Raw genomic sequence first — 27,827 nt, forward strand, 5'->3', positions numbered from 1 at the left:
GGTGTCCCTTTAGGATGGGGATATGGAAGTAGGCATCCTCCAAATCCAACGACAGGAAATCTCCCTCCTCCAGTTGACCCAGGACGTGTTGGAGGGTGACCATCCTGAACTTCTGTGCCTTGATGAATTTGTTCATTCGTCGTAGGTCCAGGATGGGACGCCATCCTCCCGTCTTCTTCTTCACGAGGAAGTATCTTGAGTAAACTCCGGAGCCCCGAAGCCTCTTTGGGACGAGCTCGATGGCGCCCTTCCTGAGCATCGCCCTTACCTCCAAGAGAAGTTGAGGGACGTGATGTTCCTTCCTGGCCACAGGGGGGACGCACGGACACCTCTTTAGAAACTCGAGCGCGTGACCCTGAGCCAGGGCGTCCAGCACCCAACAGTCGGTGGAGATGGACTCCCACACTCTGATGAAGCTCGCCAGCCGGCCTCCCACCGGGGTGCTTCGGTGGGGGCCCGACCCCACGCCGGTTCAGTCCTGCTTCGACGAGGCTTTGCCGCCTTGTCCTCCTTGGCGACGACGGTGGGGTCCGCCCGACTTGCCTCGGCCCCTGTAGGCTTCCTGTGACGACGAACGGGCCGCTTGACGATAGGTGGAAAATCCGCCGCTGGAACCTTTGGAGGCACCCTGTTTGCCTCCGCCGCTCCAAAAGGGCGGCCGTCGTTGCTGGAGAACACCAAGAGCCCGGGCCGTCTCCGTGTCCGCCTTGATGGCTTGTAGGGAATCGTCCACTGTTTTCCCAAACAGGTTGCTCCCGTCGAACGGCATGTCCAAGACTCTGGTCTGCACGTCCTGACGGAAGTCAGTAGCCTTGAGCCATCCACGCCGCCTAAGGCACACGCCGTTGCCCAACTGGCGAAATCCAGTGTCCGCGATGTCCATCGCTATCGTAATGGCGTGGTCCGAAGCCACTTCTCCTTCCTGCAAGATCTCTAGGGCCTACGCCCTCTTGTCGTCTGGTAGGAAGTCCAGCAGGGGGGGGCGAGTTTGTACCACAACTCCCTGTCGTAGCGGGCTACGATAGCCAAGGCGTTGGCAGCCTTAATCGTCGTCGCTGCCGATGAGATGACTCTGCGTCCCATCGTGTCCAATTTCTTTCCCTCGCCGTCCGGCGGGGAGGTTGACGTAGAGGCCGCACCCCCCCTGCTTTCTTCCTGGCCGCCGCGGAGACGACCGAGTCCGGGGTCGGCTGTGCCCAAAGGCACAAGGGGGCCGCGTCCGGGACCCGGTACTTCTTCTCGTACCGATCCCTTCTAGCCGGCGTTGTGGATGGCTTCTTGAGGAGGGCGAGACCCTCATCCCAGATATCGTCAAGTAGAGGTACAGCGAGGACTGTCTTCCTGTTGGTCTCGCGCCGTTGATAAAGGAAACCTCTCTTCTTCTCTTCCGGGCAGAGCTGGAAAAGCTCGGATGCCCTGGCGATCATGGCGTGAAACGATCCAATCTCGTCGGGCGGGGAAGTCCGGGTGGGAGGTGACGACGGGAGATCCTCGTTGTAAACCTCGTCGTCAGTACCCGTCGCGGCCGTGTCAGTCCCCGTATCATCCCCACGTGTAGTGGACGGGGAGGAGGGCTGAGCAGGGCGCGAAGGTTGAAAAGGAGGTGGAGGATGAATCCTTCTCTTAAGAGGAGGGCTCCCAGAAGGGACTGGCTCCGGGTCCCCCGTCGGGAGCGGTTCCTCCGTTGGTGGCAACGGCAGTCTCGTCCTCATCTCCGAGCATAATGACTGTATAGCCAACAAAATGGCTGCCGAGTTGTCTTGCGGCACTGGTTGAGGGGGTTCCAACGGGCGATCAGGAGCCCCGTCGGCACCCTAGACGTTCTCGTCGTCTCCCACGTCGGGGTCCCTCCCGACAGGATGGTCTTCTTCCACGCCAGCGCCGTGGCCTAAGACTTCAATCAGCACCTCCTCAGAGGTTGAGGCCGAATCCACGACGACCTCCTGCCCCCCCTTTTTCTTCTCCGTCGGAGGTTTCACGGGGGTCCTGTCGATGGGCATGAAAGAGGACTCCCTCCGCGGTGGCAGGGAGATTCTGGGCCCCGAGGTCACCACCACTGGTGTAGCCTCCACAGGCTGAGCCAGGGCCGCCGTGACTGTCTCGATAGAGGCCTTGGCCGGATCAAGGCTTTCACCACCTTAGGTGCGCTCACCGCCTTCTCCTTGGGGGGAGGGTCACCACCTCGCTCCCCCTCCGATGGGGCCTTCGAGCACGACGGGGGTCTCTCCAGGAGCTTTGCCGGGTGCTCAGCCTTCCTCTTACCCGAGCCAGAGCGTTGGCTCGTGGTTGATGGCGCCGGGGAGGGTGCGCCCTGCCTGGCGCCCGTAGAGCCAGACCGTTCGGCACTCCCGGTGCCAGCGGACTCGCGGTGCTTGGCCTTTTGTTGGACCCCCGTCGCCGGGGCGCCCTCAAAGGTCTTAGAAGACCGCTCGGACTTCTTCTTCTTCTCGCCTGACTGGCTCTTTCCTTCCAGCCAGTTGGCGAGACGCTGATGGCGGTCCTTCATGGTCCGCTCCGACATATTGCCGCAAAACGCACAGTCCTTCTCCACGTGCGTCTTGTCTTCATGCAGGCAGTAAAGGCAAAGGGAGTGTTGTCCTCCTTAAAGACATTCTGAAGCTGGCATCCATGGCAGACCCTGAACAGCTTTCCGGGCGTCGAGCTTCCCTTCTCCTGGGCCATGCTCGGGAAGGGCCTGAGAAACTTCTGGAGTCCTCCAAAAGCGTGGCTCGACGAAATCTTCACCCTTGAGGGGCGTAGAAGAATCCGACACGGGTCCCCGTTGATCGGATAAAGAAACGGTGGAGCTTGAGGCTCTTTTGACCGAAAAAGAGAAAATTTTCCTAAGAAAAAGCGCGAAAAAAGCACTAACGCTCGAGAGCAATAGCACGAGGAACCCAACACTTGAACGTGCGGTAAGGAACAAGTTACTTACATGTAACTGTTGTTCTCCAGCATGGGTCTGGCATGGATTCACATGCTCATGAATATTCCCCGTCGTCAGGCTGGGAAACCTCGGTAAAGAAAAAACCAGTATCAGTTTCGTTTCTGATCTGTCTTTCGTAGTAGTAACCAATCACTGGTCTCTGCGTCATACTGACCACAGCCAATGACTGCCCTCTACCTAAGCACCGCCTCTGGCAGCCATCTTCAGATTTGGAAGCACGTGAAGTGGCAGTATGACCAAGTGAAGAGCCGCCGAGGGGTAGGCGGGAGGGTTCGCATGTGAATCCATGCCAGACCCATGCTGGAGAACAACAGTTACAGGTAAGTAACTTGTTCCTTCTCCAGCATGGGGTCTGGCATGGATTCACATGCTCATGAATAAAGAATACATAGCAGTACACACATGCACAACCACGGGAGGTGGCAAAGGCTCAACATTAAGCATCACATCAAACTCAACATTAAGCATCTTACCTCCTCACCAGGCTCACCTTAGGCGAACAGGTTGCGCAGCACTGCTTGGCCGACCCTGGACTCCTCCCTGGAATCCCGATCGACGCAGTAGAATTTCGTGAAGGTGTGCGTCGACCTCCACGTAGCAGCCCTACATATGTCCAGCAGGGGCACACCAGAAAGGAACGCCGTGGTAGCTGCGATCGCTCTGGTGGAATGGGCTCTCGGACGGCCAGGCAGCGGTCGGTTTGCCAACCGATGACAGTACATGATACAGCCGGAGAGCCATCTGGAAATGGAAGCCTTCGAGAGAGCCTTCCCCTGATTGACAGGTCCAAAGTTCACAAAGAGTTGTGACGTCTTCCGAAAACACTTCATTCGGTCCACGTAGAACTTCAGCGCTCTAGCCACATCCAGCGAGTGCAAAGTCCTCTCAGCCGGCGACAGGAAGAACACAGGCAACACCAAGGGTTCGTTGAGATGGAAGTCCGACGGTACCTTGGGCATGAAGGAGGGGTGCGTCCTGAGCACTACCCTCGTGTCGTGAAAAGTCAAGTACGGGGCCTTGCAGGAAAGGGCCTGGATCTCTCCCACCCGTCGTGCGGAGGTGATGGCCACAAGAAACGCTGTTTTCCAAGACAGAAACTTCAACGGGGCCGAGTGCAGAGGCTCGAACGGAGGTCCCATGAGCTAGGTCAGCACCACGTTGAGCTCCCACGCCGGGGCCAGAGCCTTCACTGGCAGGAACGATCTGAACAGTCCCTTCATGAACTCTTTCACCAGACGATGAGACCACAAGGACGTCCGCCCCGTGGTTCTGGTGTATCAGGAGATCGCAGCAAGATGAATCTTGATGGACGCGTGTGCCAGTCCAGCTTTGGCCAGCGTCAGCAGGTACGGCAGTACCTGGGGAGCCGTAATCCGTAGAGGGTTAATCTTCTGTGCATGGCACCAGACAGAGAACCTCTTCCATTTGTGTCCGTAGCATTTAAGAGTCGAGGACGCCCTGGCCTTTGCAAGAACCTCTCTGCAGTCGGCCGGTATGTCGTATCCTCCAAACTCTAGCGCTGCAGGAGCCAGGCCTGCAAGTTCAGCGATTTCGGGTCGTGGTGGAGGATGGCGCCTCCTTCCCTGGAGAGTAGATCCGCGTCCACCGGCAGCTTAATCGGCGGGGACGTTGACAAGTCCAGAAGGTCCGGGAACCACATCTGCCTCGGCCACGCAGGTGCGACGAGGATCATCCTGCACCGTGACCTCTTGAGCTGGTTGACGAGCCGGATTAGCAGTGGCAAAGGAGGGAACGCGTAGAGGAACAGGCCCTCCCAGGGGAACGAGAAAGCATCGCCCATGCTCCTCGCCTAGGGAAACCTGCTGGCGAACCTCCGGCACTTGGAGTTTGTCGCCGTCGCGAACAGGTCGATCTGGGGTGTGCCCCACCGTCGGAAGAGGCGATCCACTAGATCCTGCCGTAGTTCCCACTCGTGGCACGAGCGCAGCTCCCTGCTGAGTGAGTCGGCGATGGTGTTTTTTATCCCTGCCAGATGAAACGGCACCAGAAACATCCTTTGGGCGACGGCCCAATGCCACAGGTCCTGCGCCTCCTTGGACAGTGCTGGGGACCTGGTTCCGCCCTGTTTCCTGATGTAAAACATGGTGGTGGTGTTGTCGGTGAAGATCCTCACCACCTTGCCCTTGAGGGACGGAAGGAAGGACCTGAGGGCCCAGAACACTGCACGGAGCTCCAGGACGTTGATATGGAGGGACTTCTCCGTCGGGAGCCAAAGGCCTCCCTTCCAGGGAGGCATCCGTGGTCACTGTCTCCTGGTGGTCTGGGGTCTGGAAGTCCATGCCCGCCGTCAGATGCGCGCGGGTGCCCCACCACCGGACCGCTCGGCGGAAACTCTCGTCGAGTGTGATCCTCTCCTCAAAGCCGCCCGTCGTTTGGATCCAGCGCGCGTCCAGGAACTCCTGCAACGGGCGCATCCGGAGCCTGCACATGGGAATGAGGTAGATGCAAGACGACATCATTCCGAGGAGGGACTTGATGGACCTCACCTTGGCCGCGTCGGAAGCCAACATCCGCTGTACCTTGCCCAGGATGGACCTGGTCCTTTCCTCCGACGGGGAGGCCAGAAGGGACACTGTGTCGAGCTTCGCTCCCAGAAACAGTGCGTTTTGCGCGGGTACCAGGTGGGACTTGGCGTAGTTCACGGAGAATCCCAGGTCCGTGAGAAGTTGGACGGTCCTTGCCGTGTGCTCCACGGCGAGCTCCCTCGTCTTGGCTTGGATGAGCCAGTCGTCCAGGTAGGGGTAGACGTGGATCCCCTTGCGGCGCAGCTGCGCCGCCACCGGTGCAAGGCACTTGGTGAATACCCTGGGTGCCGACCGTAGTCCGAAGGGGAGGGCTTTGAACTGGTAGTGACGCCCTTGGACCACAAACCTGAGGAATTTTCGGTCCCCTTTTAGGATGGGAATATGGAAGTAGGCATCCTCCAAATCCAAAGACGACAGGAAGTCTCCTTCCTCCAGCTGACCCAGGACGTGCTGGAGGGTGACCATCCGGAACTTCTGCGCCTTGATGAATTTGTTCAGACGTCGCAGGTCTAGGATGGGGCGCCATCCTCCCGTCTTCTTCTTCACGAGGAAGTATCTCGAGTAAACTCCAGAGCCCCGAAGCCTCTTTGGGACGAGTTCGATGGCGCCCTTCCTGAGCATCGCCCTTACCTCCAGGAGAAGCTGAGGGACGTGAAGCTCTTTCCTGGCCACGGGGGGGAACGCGCGGGCACCTTCTTTGAAACTCGAGCGCGTGGCCCCGGGCTAAGGCGTCCAGCACCCAACGGTCGGTGGAGATGGACTCCCACACGCTGACGAAGCTCGCCAGCCGGCCTCCCACCGGGGTGCATCGGTGGGGGCCCGACCCCACGGTCGGTTCAATCCTGTTTCGACGAGGCTTTGCCGCCTTGACCTCCTTGGCGACGACGGCGGGGTCCGCCTGACTTGCCTCGTCCTCTGTAGCCCTCCTGAGACGACGAGCGGGCCGCTTGACGGTAGGTGGAGAAACCGCCGCCGGAACCTTTGGAGGCGCCCTTGCCTCCGCTGCTCCGAAAGGGCGTCCGTCGTTGCTGCAGAACCCCAAGGGCCCGGGCCGTCTCAGTGTCCGCTTTAATGGCCTGAAGGGAATCGTCCACTGTTTTCCCAAACAGGTTGTTCCCATCGAACGGCATGTCCAGGACTCTGGTCTGTACGTCTTGACGGAAGTCCGTAGCCTTGAGCCATCCACGCCGCCTAAGGCACACGCCGTTGCCCAACTGGCGAAACCCAGTGTCGGCGATGTCCGTCGCAATAGTGATGGCGTGGTCCGACGCCACCTCACCTTCCTGTAGGATCTCCAGGGCATCCGCCCTCTTGTCGTCCGGTAGGAAGTCCAGCAGGGGAGCCAGTTTGTACCATAGCTCCCTGTCGTAGCAGGCCACGATAGCCAAGGCGTTGGCCGCTTTAATCGTCGTCGCTGCAGACGAGATGACCCTGCGTCCCATAGTGTCCAATTTCTTTCCCTCGCCGTCCGGTGGGGAAGTCGATGTGGAGGCTGCACCCCCCCCCCCCGCTTTCTTCCTGGCCGCCGCGGAGACGACGGAGTCCGTGGTAGGCTGCGCCCGGAGGCACAGGGGGGCCACGTCCGGGACCCGGTACTTCTTCTCGTACCGGTCTCTTCTAGCTGGCGTAGTGGAAGGGTTCTTGAGGAGGGCGAGGCCCTCATCCCAAATGTCGTCCAGTAGAGGCACCGCGAGGACCGTCTTCCTCTTGGCCTTGCGCCGTTGATAAAGGAATCCTTCCTTTTTCTTCTCCTCAGGGCAGAGTTGGAAAAGCTCGGATGCCCTGGCGATCATGGAGTGGAACGAACCAATCTCGTCGGGCGGAGAAGCCCTGGTGGGAGGTGACGCCGGTAGATCCTCGTCGTATACCTCGTCGTCCGTACCCGTTGCTGCCGTGTCAGTCCCCGTATCATCCCCTCGGGTGGACGGGGAGGAGGGCTGGACGGTGCGCGCCGGCTGAAAAGGAGGTGGAGGGTGAATCCTTCTTTTCTTGGGTGGGGGAACGCCAGAAGGTCCCGGTTCAGGATCCCCCGATGGGAGAGGTTCCTCCGTCGGCAACGGTAGTCTCGTCCTTATCTCTGAGCATAAGGACTGTATAGCCAACAAAATGGCCGCCGAGTTGTCTTGCGGCGCTGGCAGAGGGGAATCCGACGGGCGATCAGGGGCGACGGGCGATCCATCCCGACGGGCCGGTCTTCTTCCACGCCAAGGCAGAGGCTTAAGACCTCGATCAGCTCTTCCTCCGAGGTTGAAGCCGAATCTACGACGACGCCCTGCCCCCCCCTTTTTCTTCCCCGCCGGGGATTTCACGGGGGTCCTATCGATGGGCACAAAAGAGGACTCCCTCCGAGGTGGCAGGGAGACTCTGAGCCCCGAGGTCGCCACCACTGGTGTAGCCTCCACAGGCTGAGCCAGGGTCGCCGCGACAGTATCGATAGAGGGCTTGGCCGGATGGATTAAGGCCTTCACCACCTTAGGTGCGCTCACCACCTTATCCTTGAGGGGGGGGGGACACTGCCTCGCTCCCCCTCCGATGGGGCCTTCGAGCTCGACCGGGGCCTCTCCAGGAGCTTTGCCGGGTGCTCGCCCTTCCTCTTACCCGACCCAGAGCGTTGGCTCGTGGTTGATGGTGCCGGGGAGGGTGCGCCCTGCCTGGCGACCGTAGAGCCCGACCGTTCGGCGCTCCCGGTGCCAGCGGACTCGCGGTGCTTGGCCTTGTGTTGGACCCCCGTCGCCGGGGCGTCCTCAAAGGTCTTAGAAGACCGCTCGCATTTCTTCCTCTTCTTCTCGCCTGACGGGCTCTTCCCTTCCAGCCAGTTGGCGAGACGTTGATGGCGGTCCTTCATGGTCCGCTCCGACATATTGCCGCAAAACGCACAGTCCTTCTCCACGTGCGTCTTGTCCTCATGTAAGCAGTAGAGACAAAAGGAGTGCTCGTCCTCCTTAAAGACGTTCTGCAGCTGGCATCCAGGGCAGACCCTGAACAGCTTTCCGGGCGTCGAGCTTCCCTTCTCCTGGGCCATGTCCGGGCCTGAGAAGCTTCTGGAGTCCTCCAAAGCGTAGCTCGTTGAAATCTTCACCCTTGAGGGGCGCAGACGAATCCGACACGGGTCCCTGTTGATCGGATGGAGAGTCGGTGGAGCTTGAGGCCCTTTTGACCGAAAAAAACGTGAAACCATAGCACTAACGCTCGAGAGCAATAGCACGAGGATCCCAACACATGAACGTGCGGTAAAAATCTGAAGATGGCTGCCAGAGGCGGTGCTTAGGTAGAGGGCAGTCATTGGCTGTGGTCAGTATGACGCAGAGACCAGTGATTGGTTACTACTACGAAAGACAGATCAGAAACGAAACTGATACTGGTTTTTTCTTTACCGAGGATTCCCAGCCTGACGACGGGGAATATTCATGAGCATGTGAATCCATGCCAGACCCCAGGCTGGAGAAAAATCTGAAGATGGCTGCCAGAGGCGGGGCTTAGGGAGAGGGCAGTCATTGGCTGTGGTCAGTATGACGCAGAGATCAGTGATTGGTTATTACTACGAAAGACAGATCAGAAACGAAACTGATACTGATTTTTCTTTACCGAGGATTCCCAGCCTGACGACGGGGAATATTCATGAGCATGTGAATCCATGCCAGACGCCATGCTGGAGAAGCCGAATGCTTTATTTCCCTTCAAAACGTCATGACCGTTAAAAAAAATAAGCAAAAAAGAAGGGTGTCCCAATGAAATCAATGGAGGTAAATCTGAAAAAGAAAATCTTTTCTAACAAAGAGGACTTTGGGCAGTATGGAAATCACTCCTGAAAGGAAGGGTACATTACATTCAGTGTGGTGTCCTGTCTGGGGGCACTGGGGGTCAAATCGTGCCAAGCCGTAGGGTCTTGGCCAAAGTCTGGCAAGCATCCCCCTTCCAGAGGCAAGTTTATTTGAGGAACCAGTTATGTACCAGCACCTGCGGCTCCAAAACCAAATTGTGAGGACAAGGGAGCCAGCATCAAGAAGCCAAATGGCACTGCCTTTAGGGGAATCTGACTTCTATTTGCGCGGGTCAGAGTATTCGCACAAGCAGGGGAGCCGGACAGCATACCTTACATTGGGTGTGAAGACCTTTCTTGAGGCGTAGCAAGCTGGAGGTGGTAGCTCAGTCCTAACCGCTGTGGCACCATTAGAACAGGGCATGCTGTGCAAGATGTTTGAGAAAACGTTGCTCAAAAGGGATGCGATCACTAGGGAGAGTGAATACTAGGCCCCGTATGTCAAGGAAACCCCAGTGGCCAGCGCTGGTAAAAACTTGCTGAGGAAGAATTGCGGTGGTAGAGGCTTTAGAGGGAGATGACAACTAATGATGCTCACCGGGTAAGAAAGCACTGTGTGCTGCCCTCACAGAGCACTGTGTAACGGGCTTGAGACAAGCTTTGGTAACTAAAGGCCTACAGTGGAGGGAAGGGCTTCTGGAAACCTTACTGCTCCAGTCCCACATCAGTGGGCTGGGGGTGTCTGGTCGAACAATGTACTAACCCCTCTACTCCCCTGCCCAAGTCTATCAAGTGAACGGAGGGGAAGGACAGAGGGAGGTTAAGCACTTGGAATCCTTCCTCCCTCTTTTTCAGTCATCGACAAACTGTCCTAAGGTGAAGCTGCAGGTTATAGAGCAGGCGCAGGCACTCTAAATACAGAAGGAGGAAAGCCAGCTAGTAATAAGGAGTAAGCAGGACATCAGTTCCATCTGGAATTTTAAGTTGGCAGCGGCAATTACCGCAGTAGCATTTGCTGCCGAAAAACTCAGTTTTGCATTCTGGTGCAACATCCTACCCGCGGCATCCAAGAGATGGTCTTCACACTCTAGGGGCCTAGGGATGCCGAGGAAGAGACCTGACTTTTGGCAAAGAGTGTTTTGCCGCACCCGCTATGGTAGACTGGGTTGTGGGTTGCTACATAAGTGTGAGAAACCTAAAGTTGTCTCACCCGCTAGTCCCTGGGGATCTGTCATCCAAGTGGCCAGGACACGGCTATCGCTATTGGAGCCAGTTGCTGTGGGTGGACCAGTACAGGAGGATCAACTGGATAAGAGGTCTTCGGGGAGTGGAAGTGAGACACTGAAGGGTGAGAAGCAGTATCCCCTTCCCTGTAACACCTCCCCCCCCCCCCCCCCCCAACAACCCCCTCCCCTGACCCCACTGCTCCCTTTGCCGACACTTTCTTTCTCATGGATTGTTCATCGTGAGCGACAACAGACTAAAACCAGAGCCGTATATCTGACATGTCCCAACACACTGGTCGGGCAATTACTAATCATTACACACATCTGACTCCATCACACTTCCCCACATGGATAAAAGGCAGAGCGCAAAAGCACTGAGTGGGGAAAAGCACATAAGGAAGCAGCAGTTCCAAGGTGGCAATTTAACACGAGGAGAAAGGCGAGAGACCAGAGGGTGTTTCAAGGAAGGAAATACCCTTGACCTCTAGAAACCGCTATTTTTACGAGCCTTGGAAAGTGAGAAGCCCAAGACCGGGAACTGGAGCTGATCAAACTACACTATGCATCAAAAGTATCTGGGGCGCTCCTGTGTCGATAATACTGGCACAGAGGACAGTGTTTGAAGCGCATGTGATGAGAGGCGCCAACAAGTGGAAACTAAAAGGAGTGAATGTACTCTGAAAAAGCCATGTCAGATGCCGTGAACAGAGTGGTCCAGCGCCACGTGGGTGCTCAATTGAAGGTCTCTGTTAGGTATCCAACTGAATGGCAATTGCATTATAAAAAAATAAAAAGGAACTTTGTATCGAAGTGGTCCTGCGACAGGTCAAGCTACACCCTGTGCACATTTGAAAGTCTTTGAGAAGTATAAAGACTAATTGAATGCGAAGAAGGGATCTGAGCCCGGCAGAGGGGGATCCAGGGAGAGACACCCAAATCATATAGTGATACGAATTTCAGCGCCTCGATGCCCGCGGGCTGTGTGAGCGCTGTAACAAAACGAATAAAAGAATGTTCTATTTTTGTTTTGTACATCAGGCCCTCCGAATCAAGATACTTTGATGGAGAAGGGACTTAAGCACAGAAGGCCCTGATGCTGGAATTAGAACTGTATCCTCGTGTCAAGGAAGCCAGAGTGTATGCTTGGCTCGGGTGAACCGACTTGACCCGTGCTGAAAACGTGGGGAAGGGAGGCCAACGGCCCGAAGATCCGGACATCATTTTGTGAACACTTATTACCCAACACTATCTGTAAAGTAGCAGCAAGGATTTGCAATAGTTTTTTTTTTTTAGGATAGGCCCTTTTATTTTGACAAGATTTCACTAGAGCTGCATTATTATTTGATGGTCGTAGCTTGCTCCCATCTGTAGATGTAGGTGTAGGTGTAGATAGGCATTTTTCACCCCCTTGTGAAGGTTCAATAAACAGCCTTGAACCGTGGTCACTTCTTACTTCGATACCATGCGTTCCTTACATAAGTCACACCTTTTCACTGGGTAGGGACCAGCCCGGCAACGAAGATCCAACTTCTTAGCCATAGTTTGTCTGTCTCCACTTCCACCTCAGACTGAAGACGAATGCCTGACTTATCAGCAGACTTTACCAAGGGTATTGAGGATAAGAAGTCCTAATCAGATTGAGGACTTTCAGGGACTGAAATTTCCCCAAGTACTCCTCAATGCGTCGTGCACTCTCATGGAAGGCTTATGCTGACATAGGAACCTCATTTGCGTAGTCTGTAGTGGCATCTGGGGCCCCCTGTGGGTCATTCCCTGGCAGACCAGGACATAACAGTGTAAGAGGAGGAGGATCCTACGGCAGAGGTGGTCGGGACCGCACTCGCAGAAGCTGGTCCCCTGGAGGTGATATAAGAACTGTGGAGGGCACCCGTGCAGGCCCTTATGGGTTGGGAGATTGAGTATCACCGATCGAACTTGAGTCAGACTGTTGAGGATCTGGTAATAGCACTTCCTGCATTCAGCTTTTAAAATATGGTCTCATGGTATGGAATTGCATTAAGTCCTACAACCTCTCAAACACCCGATCCTCCTTCGATGAATGGTGGTGAGGAAAACCTCCCAATGGACGGGGTGCTTCTAGATGTTTGTGGATGGAGTGCCTGGTGGCACCTTAAGAAGCAAAGCGAAAAAAGCTCCCAACGCTCCACGATCACTTCACACGAGGGGGAAAAAGGGAGAGAGACCCAGAGATCCTGAGGGTGCCAGTGGTAAGAACCTATCGGAGTCCCCCATGATAGTCGTCCAGTACTGTGGATGCCATGGAGCACCCTGGAGGGAGTTGTTGCACAGGACATGACGCAGGCCCTGAAGGCTCCCCAGTTGAAGATTCGGTATGAGGAGTGGGATTTCCTGTACAAGGCAAATCGCCCTCCGAAACAATGGTCCCAGTGTGTGCCCTCGTAGAGGCCGAGACCCCTCAGACCGAAGTCAGATTACATACCCAAAAGATCAACGGTAACAACCTTTAAGAGGGAACCCCAGTGGAGCAGCCGCTAGCCGAGATAGGCATGAAGCAAGTCATCCCAACCCAGTCAATCCACAGCAAGAAACTGCCTGGCTGAGGTGCCGAAGAAAAGAGGGATTTACTTCCCTTCATAGAATTTGCAGGCTTTGCTCAAGAATGGAACAGCACTGGCTGCCAGGATGGAGGATTCAATCATGGGTCTTCACAGATTAACATCGAGGACGATGGTAGCAGAAATTCATGGACCACCAAAAGGTCAACTGAGCGAAGCACTAGGACAAGACCTGGGCTGATTCTACGCGGAACAATCTTGAGTTGAAGAGCTGGAAGTATGTTGGCTCCATAATGGCCACCTGCCATCTTGCATATCTAGGCTTTGAACTTGTAGACAAAGACAATGGTCCACTCAGAAAAGGGTGTGCCAGGCTAGGGACCAGTCTTTAAGGCAATGCTTTTTTTTCCCCCCAACAGGTATTGTGATTGATACCACCTCCACTTTTAACTCCTGGATGGTGAACATCAGGAACTTTCCTAGACTCTGCTCCCAGTTGTTGAACCTTAGAATTCTTAAGTTAGCATGCACGAGACCATAGGCTTGCACCCATTGGTAGGGCTGAAAGGGAAACCTCAGTATGCCCCAAGCATTATCCCTGATGTGGGGAACATCTGATAGGCCTCTGGACTTTCCCCACAACACAGGGCAAAGAACCAATAGGATCCTTCCCGCTGCAAGTGGTCCCTGGAAAGATCACCAGCCGGGGCTGCTTTGAAAGGTCACACATTTGTGTACTCTTCTTTGTTGGTGCAATAGACTAAGGTTTTGTGATGGGATGCTGGAAAAGAAACTAATCCAGTGCTGGAGTGCTCCTATCAGCGTATGCACTGAAAATGTGCAATAGCAGAGAATTATTCCAGTGGTGGTCTAGGCCCAGACATACCTGAGCATGAGGGTACCGCCAAACAAAAGGCAGCTGCAGACTGTCTTGAAGATCATAAGACCTCAACTGATTCATGTAGAGGAACATTGTACTTTCTAAACAAGAATGTGAATAAACTACATTCAAGGTTTCGGTTGTGATCACTCCAGGGAAATGCATCTTGCAGTCTGTACGAAACAAGACCTGATAAATGACTGCGTCTTCTGGTGCCAGCACAAGAAAAATTCAAGCTACAAGTAAACAGTTGTGCAAACAAAGAATGCGTGGGATAGCCACTTAGTAACACTGAAGTGTTTGCCAGAACAAGCTTTCTGCTCCTCTTACCTGCAGCTTGGAGTGCTCATCAAGCAGCCTGTCATACTCCTTGGACAGGCCTTCCGACTGTTTTTTGATGGCATGTACCTCATTCTCAGACTTCTGAAGAGCTGCAAAGAAAAATCACACATTAGCAGTTAAAATGCACAAAACCACAGGGAGAAAGCTTTTCCCACATCCACACTATTAGAAGTGAGGTAGCACTCTACTTTGTAACCTAGTGTAAGAAAAGTCTACTTTAGTTTATGGCAATAGGACTGGAAAAATATGACCGCCATCTTCATCAATGTACCAGAATATACAATGACAGTCCTATAATGGCCCAGAAGATTTCAGTTCAAGCTTGTAAACAATACAGCTATCGCTAAACACACCCAGGTCATTAGTCTAAGGAAGTTGCGTGTGTTTATACAGTGGTGGGAAGCTGTGGAAGTCATTAAGCTGCAAGATGAAATATTTCCAACTGCATTCCCCAAGGCTTCGAAGGGTGTTGTACAGGCAGACATGCCAGTGCAATAGCGTGGTGGAAATAGTTATGAAACTTTTTCCATCAGATGGAGGGACTTCAGCAACACGCTCATTACCCAGTGAAGCGATTGAAAGAACAGGTCAATTCCAAATTTCATGCATTCGGTAAAGTTAATGACCATTAGTAAGGGAAAGGGTGAAGCAAATCCGGTTAAAACGTAGAGGCCAATAACACTTATTTACTTTTCTTGGTGGACTCCAACTCTTCCTTCAGTTTCTGAACTTCCACCTTCAGTTTTTTATTGTCCGCCACATGGTCAGTCTCTTTCAGGTTGAGATCGCCAACATCTATCCCTGCCTCTTTCAGCTCCTGAAGAAGTAAACGATAGCATTTATGGCCGCAAGGCAAAACATTGAGGTATTGTGCATCACAAACCGGATTGTCTACAGCTCCCTGATAAATGAATGGCCCAAGGCCACAACTCCTGTGTAGCAAATTAAACTATATGCCACACGCTCCACGATAAATATGCAAAGCAAAATTAAAGTGACCAACATCCGCTTCGGGCATGAACTTTCAACCTTGTATCCTCAAGAGCCCCCTCTCCCACACAACACTATGTTCACCAGCTAAAGAATGTGCACATCAAAAACTATTCATTCACCTTACCAATTGCCAAGACTCCTAACAAATGTAAAGTACTTTCTTCACAGAATGCTAGCAAACAGAGCAGTGCAACTCTATATTGGGATCCCAAGATGCTAAAGGCAGCAGTGCTGCAGATCAGAGTTAACGTACATTGAAGAGCTGTGTTGGGGTCAAACACTGCATTATCAGATGGCGGTGCAAGCCAGAATTGAGATGCAGAGCTGTATACTTGTCAAAGAAAGTGCTAGAATATCAAAGGGTACTGTAACCCATTAAGGGGGGAGGGGGGTGTTCGCAAAGCCATTTCTGGATTCAGGGAACAATAGCTTAGATGTTTGAGGTACCTTCTTTAGCTTCTCATTCTCCTCCAAATACTTCTTGGCTGCATCACTGGCTCCTTCAGCCTGCTTCTTGAAGGCCTCGTTGGATGCCAAAAGGGTTGCTTGCTGAGAGATGAGGGTCACCAGTCGTCTCAACAAGCTATCCAAGGGAGAAAGTCCCAAGTTATATAAAGGGATAGTCAGGTGCTATATAGAACATAACAGAAGGTACATTACAAATTCAGAAGAAAAAGGAAAATGGATATTCATGCAACTCCATTAATGACAGTTCTTGCTCTGTGCCCTGGGCAACAGTTAGGAAACACCTGAATTGCAGGTCGAGCCAGAAAAAAGCACCCTTAAGACTGGCAGTCAATAAGAATTTTAAAATGACCTGCATCACTTTGAGATGTTCTTTTCCCAACTTGTATCTTTTGTCGTTGTCCGATTCCAGTTAAAGTGTGGGTAGATGCATGTTAATTGTGTTGGCATATGTGGAATCATCCTCATCAGTTCAGGGCTGTTTTTTTGGCAGACCTGCCTGCGAGAAATTGCATTAACATGTTTTGGGACCTAACTTGGCATGAGTGTTAAAAACGTTGCCAGATCAGTTGCTTGCCGGACTGATCAAACTTCCACGAACAAGGTCCGAACTTTCCATAAGACAATGTAAAAAACATACTCTGTAAAGTGTCATGTAACCCAAGTTAATCTGCCGCAGCACAGGATAGATCTCAAAAAGATTTTTTTACAAAAATGTTACCTTCCAGTAATTGTCCTTTTTGCAGAGGATATCTGCTGTAGTATGACATAGATGATATGCAGAGTCCACGATATAGAGGTTGGCCCAAAATATTACAACTAAACAACGTTAGGCACCAACCTGGGCATTCCAGGTATTAAGTGTACGTGCTACCCACTGTGTGCCTTCCAGTGTGCCCCCTCCACATATTTTTTTCTGCTGCATTTAACATGCAGCATGTACTCTAGGTGTACCTTCTTCACTGAAAACTCCCTGTAAGTCGTAGCTATTCTCAAACATATATTGGCTTGCATCTGTTTACATGATATAGGCACACTATTGCTTAGTCCAAAGTATTACTTTTTACTGAAAAAGAAAGATGGGCATAGTCAGGGACACCAACATAACATTACCCCTGTATGACCTTTACAGGTTGTGACAGGGCGAGTAACCTGTCGGGTCAATCGGGGATGAGCACCCCTTTCAGCCTGGAATGGTGGGCCCAACAGGGTGGAATCCAGAGTCAGTTATACCTCAGAAGAGGAAGGTGGTAACACCCCCCCCCCCTGTCGCTCTCCCTTCTTTATGTGCCAGTATATGTTGATCGTACCACTGTTGATCAGCCCGTACGTCTGTTGCAAGATGCGGGCCAGTTTCTCTGTTTTCTTTAGAGAATCACAACTACCAGCATACATAGCGAAGGACCATCAATGGTGCAACCCAGCAAAGACTTCAGAGAGGCGCTGTGCCCAGTGCATCGCAACATCAGAAGAAAGCGCTTTGCATTGCAGCACAGCTGGCCACAACTGTCTGTGTACCAGAACGCGGCAATCTGCTCTAAAACAATGAAGCAGTAACCTGTAACTAAGTAAATGGAGCGGCAGCCTATGAGAAGTTGTCATTTCAGGGTCCCGTCGAACTTTCTAACCGATTGCAACATGCACCACAGTGGGAAACCATGACAGATTTCGGAGAAGCAGAAATTGCAACAGTTCCACTCAACAAAGGCCAGTCCAAGGGGAAAAGGGCACTGCACCTAACCCCATGTAGGATTTATTGCATGCCTTGGTGGACGGCCAACTAGACATCAGTCAAAAGCATCAGAAGTGGATAGCCTTTCAGTGGGCCATCACTGGGTGCAGCCCGCCATACCGCCAGTCATCAGGGTGCACCAAAACAAACAAGGCCACGAACAATAAAGACGGGACAGCAGAAACCCTAAATAGAGGTAGGGGATCAGTTATGCCTTGCAAGTTCTTGACCCAAGGAACTTTCATGAAACATTATTAGCAAAGCTTGCTGCTGCATGAGAAATGGGTGGTGCACAGATTTGCATACATGCGAATTAGAAGACCTCCTGGGAGGGGAAGAATGGGATTGATTGGCCCAGGGAAACAGCTGGGAAGCACAAATGGGGATGGAAAGGGTTGGGTGGGGCCGCGGGGGTAGTGATAAAAGAGCACCCAGGAAACCAAGGTGTGGGTTGTTCAAGTAAGGTCAGAGGAGATTGAGGTGGACCAAGAGACCAGCAGGAGGAAGGACTGTGTAGAGGAGCATGGAGGCAGTTTACAGAAAAAGCGAGCTATTGGCTAGTGAGAGACAGCAGCACTGTGCTGCAAGTGTGCATGCAAGGTGTGCGAGATTAGTAGGAGAGTAGGGAGTGAATGGAGGGTGGCTGAGGAGAAAGTGGGGTAGGAGCGTGGCTGAGGGGGCGGTAGCAGTGCAAAAGAGTAAGGAAGAGAAAGAAAAAACGAGAGAATGAGGGGGAAAGAAAGAGCGAGAGAAATAAAGAGGGAAAGAGAAAGAGCAAAAGAAAGTGAGGGGGGAGAAGGGTCAGAGAGATCTCAAAGTGTGTAATGAACTCCACGTGACTGCCTCGAATACTGTGTCTCGTTGTACAATGGCTGCAAACGCACGGGTTGCACTCGTTGCAATAGTAGCGTATGCTCTTGGTTTGATGGGTAGTTCATTATGTGCACGATGACGGCACTCCTGGATGCACCGTGCCCTTGCAATACCCACTTAACTGACTGAGAATGCTTTTTGCAAAGTGCCAAAAGCCACACACAAATTTACGCTTTTTCCAGAAAACGTATGTTCCATCAATGTCCAAAAAGAATGCGACAGCCCTGCACTGGAAAGATCTTTTAAAATGTTGGGAATTCTGTGGTTTGTTGCATTTTTAACCTGAACATACATTCAGGTGCACGTTTAGCATAGGTTCTAAACATCACATTGTCCTTGTGCATTGCTAAAAATAAAAAATGTTCAAAAGATAGAGCTTGTAACTTGCTAAACTTTAGGATTGAATTGACAGTAATCAAGAAATATACCTTTTAACTTGCATGCTTTAAATAACATTCGTGGATCGGTTCAAATGGTGGATGCATGATCGCTTGTAATAATGTTGAGGTCACAACTTGGCACTAGCAGGTGTATTCTTTTGAACACCCATCCTCCATGAAACTCCCCAAGTACAGGCCCTTTCTACCACATGATCATGTGCTGTGGTCTACGCCGCTAGTGCAGAGGTGGACTTTGAGATTGTGGTATTCCAATTCACTTTCTAAGCAGTAGTTATCGGATTATATCGGACTATTCAAGGTGCACCGGATAGATTGCCTGTTTTCCCTAAACCAAGACACTTATCTTTTCCACTAACGTTGGCAGTTTGAGTTAGGTTTACAGGCCTCCTTTAAGATGCCCATGCATTTCAAGTAGCTTTAAATCACCAAGCTATGACTTTAGGAGACAAACTGCTAGGTTTACCATTTGAGGATTTGGCTGTGTGATCATTAGGGAGAATTCTCAAGAATGTGCTAATTTCCCTTACCTTTTGAGACCCCCAGCAACTTTGCTGGATTTCTAGGATTTTAATTTTTACCTGGAAAGAGTGCGAGACTTTTTCCCACTCATGTATTTTGATGTGCGTTTTACTTTTGTGTTCTTTGGATAGAGTTTTAAAACAACTCCATAGGCATCTTTTTCTTGTGCGTCACACAGCACCTTCAGTGCAGTGGCACAGGGATGTCTTTCAGACTTCCCAAGCTTTAAATACCTTCTCTGGGACGGACTACTGTCTCCCAGAGCATGTAAAGTTAAATTGACTTTACTAGTCTTTTTAAATTTACAAGACCCCGCTCACACTATCTTCCTATAGAGTGCTGGAGGGGTTGCCTAGCATGCCCCGAGTCTAAACGCTCATCTAACAGTCAAATGTTACCCTTTCCCTTTTGAAATGGCTGGTGGCAGTGGTTTAGAACAAACTACCATGATTTTCCCCGACCGCGAACACCAGTAGCTAAAAATCGGGGCAGCCATGTTTTTCATTATGTCGCCCAAGATCCATCTGTAAAAACAGACTCTGGTCAACTTTTTTTCGCCGTTTCTTTTTGGAAAGGACCTTCTAGTGTTTGTCTCTGCGCGCAAAACAAGGATAGTCCCTTTGTTTGTTGGCCTTGGAGGTGGAGGTGCCCGAAACTCCCTCTGCTTAGTCTCCTAGGAGACCTAAATGCACTCTGGCGTGATTGGCCGGCTGGCTGTCCGGCAAGGACAACCACCCTGCTGGGTGAGTGACAGCTAGACTGGAATGAATGGGGGGAAAAATGTTTAAAAGCAGGCCTCTGGGACTTGAAAAGCAGTCGACCACTGGAACGAAAGAACCAAAGACGAGCTGAAGGAAGAGGACTGCTGCAACTCCTGGTCCACAGGTGAAGCACTGCTGCAGGTCCGCATTGCCTGAAACTCCATCGACAGAGAAGCCCTTCAAGGTTAACTTCTTCCCTTGAGTTTGGTGGGAACAACCAACTCGCAAGTCACCTGGACACCGCCTCTATACTGGTCGAATTTTCTTCAGAGTGCTGTTGAAAACCAGATAGCCAGTGAGGAGGATACCAGTTTGTGGTCTTCAAGGCACTCATACCTTAAACCGACATTTTGCCAAGCTTGTGGCCTCTTCCCTGGGCATTGCAGGAAACTCCAGACGTCGTCCTCGTCCCCACGACTGAAGCTCAGTAACAGCGAGATCTGCAGGAACAACTGCCTCAGCTACAGCTCTTCTTCATTTAAAAAAGGTACTGTGCAAGTACGGTCAAGAAATCCTTTCTGCCACAGCGAAAGTTTGTGAAACTTTCCCAACTTTAAAGGCTTTTCTTTCCCTAAACCGACATACAACTTTTCATCTGACCAACTACTTCTTAAAACCGTGGCAAAGACTTAACCGTTTACTACCAGAACTGTGCTATCCGATCCAAGACTCTGAACCATTGACTTTGGCCCAGACAGATTGAATTGAATTGCTGGTTGTAGTGAACTGAAACTATTTGCCCTACCTCTGAAATTATTTGTGCTTGGATTCTTTTAACCTTGTCTTTTTACCCCTTTTTAAAGTAACTGAAGTGCCATTTTGCTCCCACTTCAGGGGAGCTGAACTTGTTCAGAAACTGATAGGTTGTGTATTGTAGTATATTATATTGTGATATTGAGCTGCTCTTACTAGTGGAATGTTTGCTGACTGTAAATAAATGTATATTCTTTTACCAAGAAACCTTAAGTGTTTGTTTGAACCACTGATTGCTGCCCCTTTGTGTAACCTCTTGTACTGCTCGCTTTACTCTTGAGAAGTCTGGCTGCTCAGCCACTGCTACCACATTACTATGTAGTACAGGCTTGTAGCAAAGGTGAAATTGTACTTACACTTGTAGTCTTAATTGTGTGTAGTGTTCCCAAAGGGTACTGCATGTGATTCTGCCTAACAGTGATTTATTAATGTTGTTGTATTCGATCTTAACATGAAACATGTTCTGGGTGGATCTGCCACCAAGCACAGAAACTGTAGATACCACACTTGCCCAGGTTGATGTGATGAGTAGAGCGAGCTTGCCTCCTGCAGTTGTTGCAACACTTTGCATGGGGATTAGGGTGGGCCGAGGCAAACATCTCTGACCATGTGGGCCATAGGATATTGCCTATTGATCCCATATAGGGGGACCTGGATGCAAATCTTCAGCATTGTGTATGTAATGATTGCCAATATGTCTGCTTGGTGTAGCCCCCATGCATTGAGCATCCACTGGAGTAAATGCATTTTTGTTCCCCTTTATGCTCTTGCAGCGTGTGGTAAGTCAGCTTGTCCTCTAGACCATGTACCATCCCTGGAACATGCAGTGCCTCTAATTATGCTCTTCCCTTTATGTGCCAAAGCCAAATTAGCTATGCTATTTTTGAGAGATTGTAAGAGTGTCCCTCCCTGCTCATTGACGTGAACCATTGCTGTAATACTGTACATATTTTAATATATGCTTCCGCTGATATTCCAGGCTGTATGCTAGTCATAGTTGTCGCAACTCCAAGTCATTGATGTGTACGGTCATGTTGACACATTTTGCATGGTATAGGCTGATGGTTTACACAGGAGATGGTTGTAATGTTAATCTGCGTGTGGGGGTTTCTGAAAGTGCATCTCACTGACGGGTTGACTGCTCCACTACTTAAAATTAGACAACCTTGTGCTTAACTACCACCAGATCTTCCCACTACCCTTTCTGCCCATGGCCACTGCGCACAGAGCCACTTTTGGAACGTCACATGGGTAGACAAGCATTTACCACTAAGTGAATACAGGAGGCCATAATAACCTATATATCACTGTCTGCAGTGCTAAGCGCTTTGACGTCTTGTATCCTTTCTTGTTATGCAAATGCTGAAATTGTGTCTACAGTGGCTGCTAGGAACATTTTCGATTGTGTAGGGTTTAAGCGTGGCTGTTCAAATCCCGTTGGATGGCACGGATTCCACTTTTCAGCATCCCCCAGGTATGGATACAAATTCACTGCCTTTCGGAGCAGGCATGCCACCTTTCTGAACACTAAGGTACCGAGGGTATACCAAGTTCTAGTACTTTCAATGGTAGTGACAGGCACCTAACTTGAAGTGAAGGTATTTGGGGAGCAAGGATATTTGAAAACATGCATCTTTTGTATTCAGCGTTTCCCTCCAAGCTCCCTGTTGCACTCCACGAATTACTTCCTGTATTGTTTTCTTGCAGAATGTGCATGCCCTTACAAAAAAGTGTTAAGAGGGCATGATCCGTTTGTTATATCTTTTCTTTGGCACATTACGTGAAATGGGTACCTTTTTGTGTTATCTTTGTGGGCCCTCCTCTATTGCCCCTCCGACCCTCAATGTGTAGAAGTGCCTCTACGGCTGCTTGCAGCAGAGGAGCGTGTTTCATGGGTTTGCATGGCTTTCACTCACTGGTCCGTAGCGATTTCTCCCATGTGTGGGCATTATGCGACTCTCCCCCCACCATTATGTGCAGGTCACTGCGTTGTGGCGGGACACTCTGTGGGTCCATCCCATATCCATCTTAACCCGCTGAACGATATTTCCTTGGATGGAATTGAGGTAGTCTTGTTGACTGTGATGCCACAAGCCTTTCGGAGTCTGGTAGGAATGAAATGCCTGCTGGACTTTATAGACTCTTCTAGCTGGGGTTGCAGAATGTCTTAGAAAGAAGAGCACATGGTTTAATTTACGTTTCTGGATATTTCAAATGCCTCATTCACCTGCTAGCCAAACAGATTCTCCTTATTAAAGGATAGATTAAAAGTAATCTGGCTACTCTGAGCCAGGTGTACCTTATCATAACCTTCGGGTTGGAGGCCCAACTGCATTAAGATAATCTTAATCACTGTTTGAGGCAAGTTGCTCCTATTGCACCAATTGCCTGGGAGTGTCTCCAGGTAGCAGCATGACGAAAACGTACACTGTGCACCGCTGCCCTTTATCCAAGGGATGGGGCATTACATAGGAGCACATTTTATGCCACAGCAGTAGCCATACTGTTGCTCAGAACGTGCATATGGAACAATTTACTTACCTGTAACTGTTCTCCAGCAGGGATTCACATGCTCATGAATAGTCCCTGTCAGGCTGGGATTCCACGGTAAAGAAAAAAATCAGTTTCAGTTTCGTTTCTGAACTGTCTTTCTCCTAATAACCAATCACTGGTCTCTGGGTTATACTGCCCCCAGCCAATGACTGCCCTCTACCTAAGCCCCTCCTCTGGCAGCCATCCTCAGATTTGGTAGCACGTAAAGTGGCAGTAGGACCAATTGAAGAGCCGCAGAGGGGTAGGAGAGAGAGTTCACATGTGAATCCATGCCAGACCCATGCTGGAGAACAACAGTTACAGGTAAGTAACTTGTTCCTTCTCCAGCATGGGGTCTGGCATAGATTCACATTCTCATGAATACAAGAATACATAGCAGTACACATGCACAACCACGGGAGGTGGCAAGGATCAACATTAAGCATTTCATCAACTCAACATTAAGCATCTCTTACCTCCTCACCAGGCCCACCTTCAGGCGAACAGGTTGCGCAGCACTGCCTGGCTGACTCTGGACTCCTCCCTGGAATCCCGGGCAACGCAGTAGAATCTCGTGAAGGTGTGCGTCGACCTCCATGTAGCAGCCCTGCGGATGTCCAGCAGGGGCACACCAGATAGGAACGCGGTGGTAGCAGCGATCGCTCTGGTCGAATGGGCTCTCGGACGGTCGGTTTGCCAACCGGTGACAGTGCATGATGCAGCCGGAGAGCCATCTGGAAATGGAAGCCTTCGAGAGGGCCTTCCCTTGGTTCACAGGTCCAAAGTTCACAAACAGCTGTGATGTCTTCCGAAAACTCTTCGTGCGGTCCACGTAGAATTTCAGCGCTCTAGCTACATCCAGCGAGTGCAAAGTCCTCTCGGCTGGCGACGAAGGCGACGGGAAGAAAACAGTTAACACCAAGGGCTCGTTGAGATGGAAGTCCGACGGCACCTTGGCCATGAAGGAGGGGTGCGTCCTCAGCACCACTCCCGTCTCGTGGAAAGTCAGGTTTGGAGGTGTGCAGGAGAGGGCCTGGATCTCTCCCACTCGTCGTGCGGAGGTGATGGCCACAAGAAACGCTGTTTTCCATGACAGGAACTTCAGCGGTACCGAATGCAGAGGCTCGAATGGAGGCCCCATGAGCCTCGTCAGTACCACGTTGAGCTCCCACGCCGGGACCGGAGCCTTCACCGGCGGGAACGATCGAAACAGTCCCTTCATGAACTCCTTCACCAGGCGATGGGACCACAGAGATGAGCGCCCCGGAGTTCTGGTATAGTGGGAGATAGCCACCAGATGGATCTTGATGGAGGCATGGGCCAGCCCCGCCTTGGCCAGCGATAATAAGTACGGCAGCGCTTGAGGGGCCGTAATCCACAGAGGGTTAATCTTCTGTGCCCGGCACCAGACAGAAAACCTCTTCCATTTGTGTCCATAGCACTTAAGAGTTGAGGACGCCCTGGCCTTTGCAAGCACCTCCTTGCAGTCCGCCGGGATATCGTACCCTCCAAACTCTAGTGCTGCAGGAGCCAAGCCTGAAAGTTCAGCAACCCCGGGTCGTGGTGGAGGATGGCGCTAGCTTGACTGGGGGGGGGGGGGGGGGGGGGGAGGGGAGGAGCCTGACATGTCCAGAAGGTCCGGTAACCAGTTCTGTCTCGGCCAACGGTGCGACAAGGATCATCCTGAGTCGGGACCATCTGAGTTGGTTGATGAGGCGCAGCAGCAACGGCAGGAATGCATACAGAACAGGCCGTCCCAGGGGAATGAGAAGGCATCACCCATGCTCCCCGGTTGGGGAAACCTGCTGGCGAACCTCCAGCACTTGGTGTTCGTAGCGGTCGCGAATGTCGATTTGGGGGTTGCCTCATCGTTGGAATAGCAGATCCACTTGATCCTGCCGCAGTTCCCACTCGTGGCACGAGAGCAGCTCCCTGCTGAGTGAGTCGGCCTTCTTTATTCCTGCCAGGTGGAAGGGTGCCAGAAACATCCCTTGGGCGACAGCCCAGTGCCACAGATCCTGGGCCTCCTTGGATAGGGCTGGGGATCTGATGCCTCCCTGCTTCCAGATGTAGATCATCATAGTGGTGTTGTCGGTGAAGATCCTCACCACCTTACCCTTGAGGGACGGAAGGAACGACCTGAGGGCCCAGAACACTGCTCGGAGCTCCAGGAAGTTGATGTGTAGTGACCTCTCCTCCGGGAGCCACAGGCCTCTTGCGTGGAGATCTCCGGTGTGTGCTCCCCATCCCTCGAGGGAGGCATCATTCTTCACCATCTCCTGATGTACTGGGTCCGGAAGTCCATACCCGCCGCCAGATGCGCACGGGTCCGTGGCGCAAGGTCTCGTTGAGCGAGATCCTGTCTTCGAAGCTGCCCGCCGCTTGCATCCAACGGGCGTCGAGGTACTCTTGCAGTGGAGCATCCGCAGCCTGCACAGGCACACGAGGTAGATGCACGAGGACATCATGCCGAGAAGGGACTTGATGACCTCACCATGGCCACGTCCATGGTCGACAGCCGTTGCACCTTGCCCAGGATGGCCTTCGTCCTTTCCTCCGACGGGGAGGCCAATCTCGCCACTGTGTCGAGCCTGGCTCCCAGGAACAGGGCGACTTGCGACGGAACCAAGTATGATTTCGCAAAGTTGATGGAAAATCCCAGATCGGCAAGCAGTTGGACGGTCTTGGATGTGTGTCCAACGGCAAGTTCCCTTGTCCTTGCTCGGATGAGCCAATCGTCCAGGTAGGGGTAGATGTGGATCCCCTGTAGGCGCAGCCGCGCCACCACTGGTGCTAGGTACTTGGTGAATACCATATGCGCCGACTTCAATCCGAAAGTAAGGGCCTTGAACTGGACTACGAATCTGAGAAACTTTCTATGTCCTTTTAGAATGGGGATGTGGAATTAGGCATCCTCCAAGTCCAGCGACGATAGGAAGTCGCCTTCCTCCAGCTGCCCCAGCACATGCTGGAGGGTGACCATCCGGAACTTCTGGGACTTGATGTACTTGTTTAAACGACGAAGGTCCAGGATGGGTCGCCAGACACCGGTCTTCTTTCTTACGAGGAAGTGTTGTGAGTACACTCCGGAGACCCAGAGCCTCTTTGGGACGAGCTCGATGGCTCCTTTCTTCAGCATCACCCTTACTTCCAGCAGCAGTTGAGGGACGTGGTTTTCCTTCCTGGTCACGGGTGGAATGCGGGGGCACTTCTTTAGAAACTCCAGAGTGTCCGCGGGCCAGGGCATCCAGCACCCATCGGTCAGTGGAGATGGACTCCCACACGCTGACTAACTTTGCCAGCCTGCTTCCCACTGGGGTGCTCAGGTGGGTGCCCGACGCTACGGCCAGTTAAGTCCTGCTTGGTAGCGGCCTTGCCGCTTTGGCCTCCTTGGCGATGACGAGATCCTCCTGACTTGAAGTGTCCTCTTTAGGCCTCCTGCGACGAGGAGCGAGCTGTCTGGCGGTACGTCGAGGAGCCGCCACCGAATCCTTTGGAGGCACCCTGCTTGCCTACGGAGTTACGAAAGGGCGGCCGTCGTTGCTGCAAAACTCCCAAGGCCTGAGCCGTCTCCGTGTCGGCCTTGATGGCCTGCAGTGACTCGTCCACTGTCTTGCCAAACAGGTTGTTCCCGTCGAAAGGCATGTCCAAAACTCTGGTTTGCACGTCCTGGTGGAAATCGGTTGCCTTGAGCCAACCACACCGGCGAAGGCAAACACTATTGTGCATCTGGCGGAAACCGGTGTCAGCAATGTCCGTGGCCACCGTTATGGCGTGGTCCGACGACACCTTGCCTTCCTGCTGGATCTCCAGGGCCTCAGCCCTCTTGTCGTCCGGGAGGAAGTACAGCAGAGGAGCGATCTTAAACCACAGCTCCCTGTCGTAGCGGGCCACAATCGCGAGAGCGTTTGCCCCCTTTAATTGTCGTCGCCGCAGACAAGATGACCAGTCGTCCCATGGCGTCCAGTTTCTTCCCCTCGCCGTCCGGCGGGGAGGTCGAAGTTGAAGCAGTCGCCCCCGCCGCTTTCTTCTTGGCCGCCGCCGAGACGACCGAATCCGGGGTTGACTCCGCCCTAATGCACATGGGGGCGGAATCCGGGACCCGGTACTTCTTCTCATACCGGTCTCTTGGCAGGAGTCTTCAGGAGCGACAGCCCCTCGTCCCAGAAGTCGTCAAGTAACGGGACCGAGAGGACCGTCTTCCTTTTGGCCTCACGCCGTTGGAGGAAACCTTCCTTCTTCTGTTCTTCGGGGCAGAGCTGGAAGAGCTTGGATGCTCTGGCGATCATGGCGTGGAAGTAGCCAATTTCGTCGGGCGGGGAGGCCCGAGGAGGTGGTGATGGAAGGCCCATCCCGTCACCACCGTCGTCATCCGTCCCAGTCTCTGTTCCTGTGTCATCCCTCGAGTCAGAGGGAAGAAGATGAAGGCTGTGAGCCGCGAAGGCTGGAAGGGCGGGGAGGGGATGAATTCTCCTCTGCTTGCTTGGAGGGCTTCCCCGACGGTCCAGGATGCGCGGGATCGTCCATTGGGGGTAAGGGCAACCTTGTCTTCATCTCCTT

General features: G+C 52.3%; 1 protein-coding gene across 2 annotated transcripts in view; it reads right to left on the reverse strand.

The window, feature by feature from the left end:
- BCAP31 (B cell receptor associated protein 31) overlaps positions 1-27,827 on the reverse strand; it is a 310,400-nt gene that overhangs the window by 47,204 nt on the left and 235,369 nt on the right. For both annotated transcript variants that reach the window (XM_069645373.1, XM_069645374.1), the window contains exons 5-7: positions 15,679-15,814; positions 14,929-15,055; positions 14,227-14,327 (exon numbers count right to left, since the gene is read on the reverse strand). In XM_069645373.1, coding sequence (XP_069501474.1) covers positions 14,227-14,327; positions 14,929-15,055; positions 15,679-15,814 — 364 coding nt within the window. The remainder of the gene's footprint in view (positions 1-14,226; positions 14,328-14,928; positions 15,056-15,678; positions 15,815-27,827) is intronic.

Source organism: Ambystoma mexicanum, chromosome 2p (genome assembly GCF_040938575.1).
Source record: "Ambystoma mexicanum isolate Mex_15411 chromosome 2p, UKY_AmexF1_1, whole genome shotgun sequence".
Taxonomy (NCBI): domain Eukaryota; kingdom Metazoa; phylum Chordata; class Amphibia; order Caudata; family Ambystomatidae; genus Ambystoma; species Ambystoma mexicanum.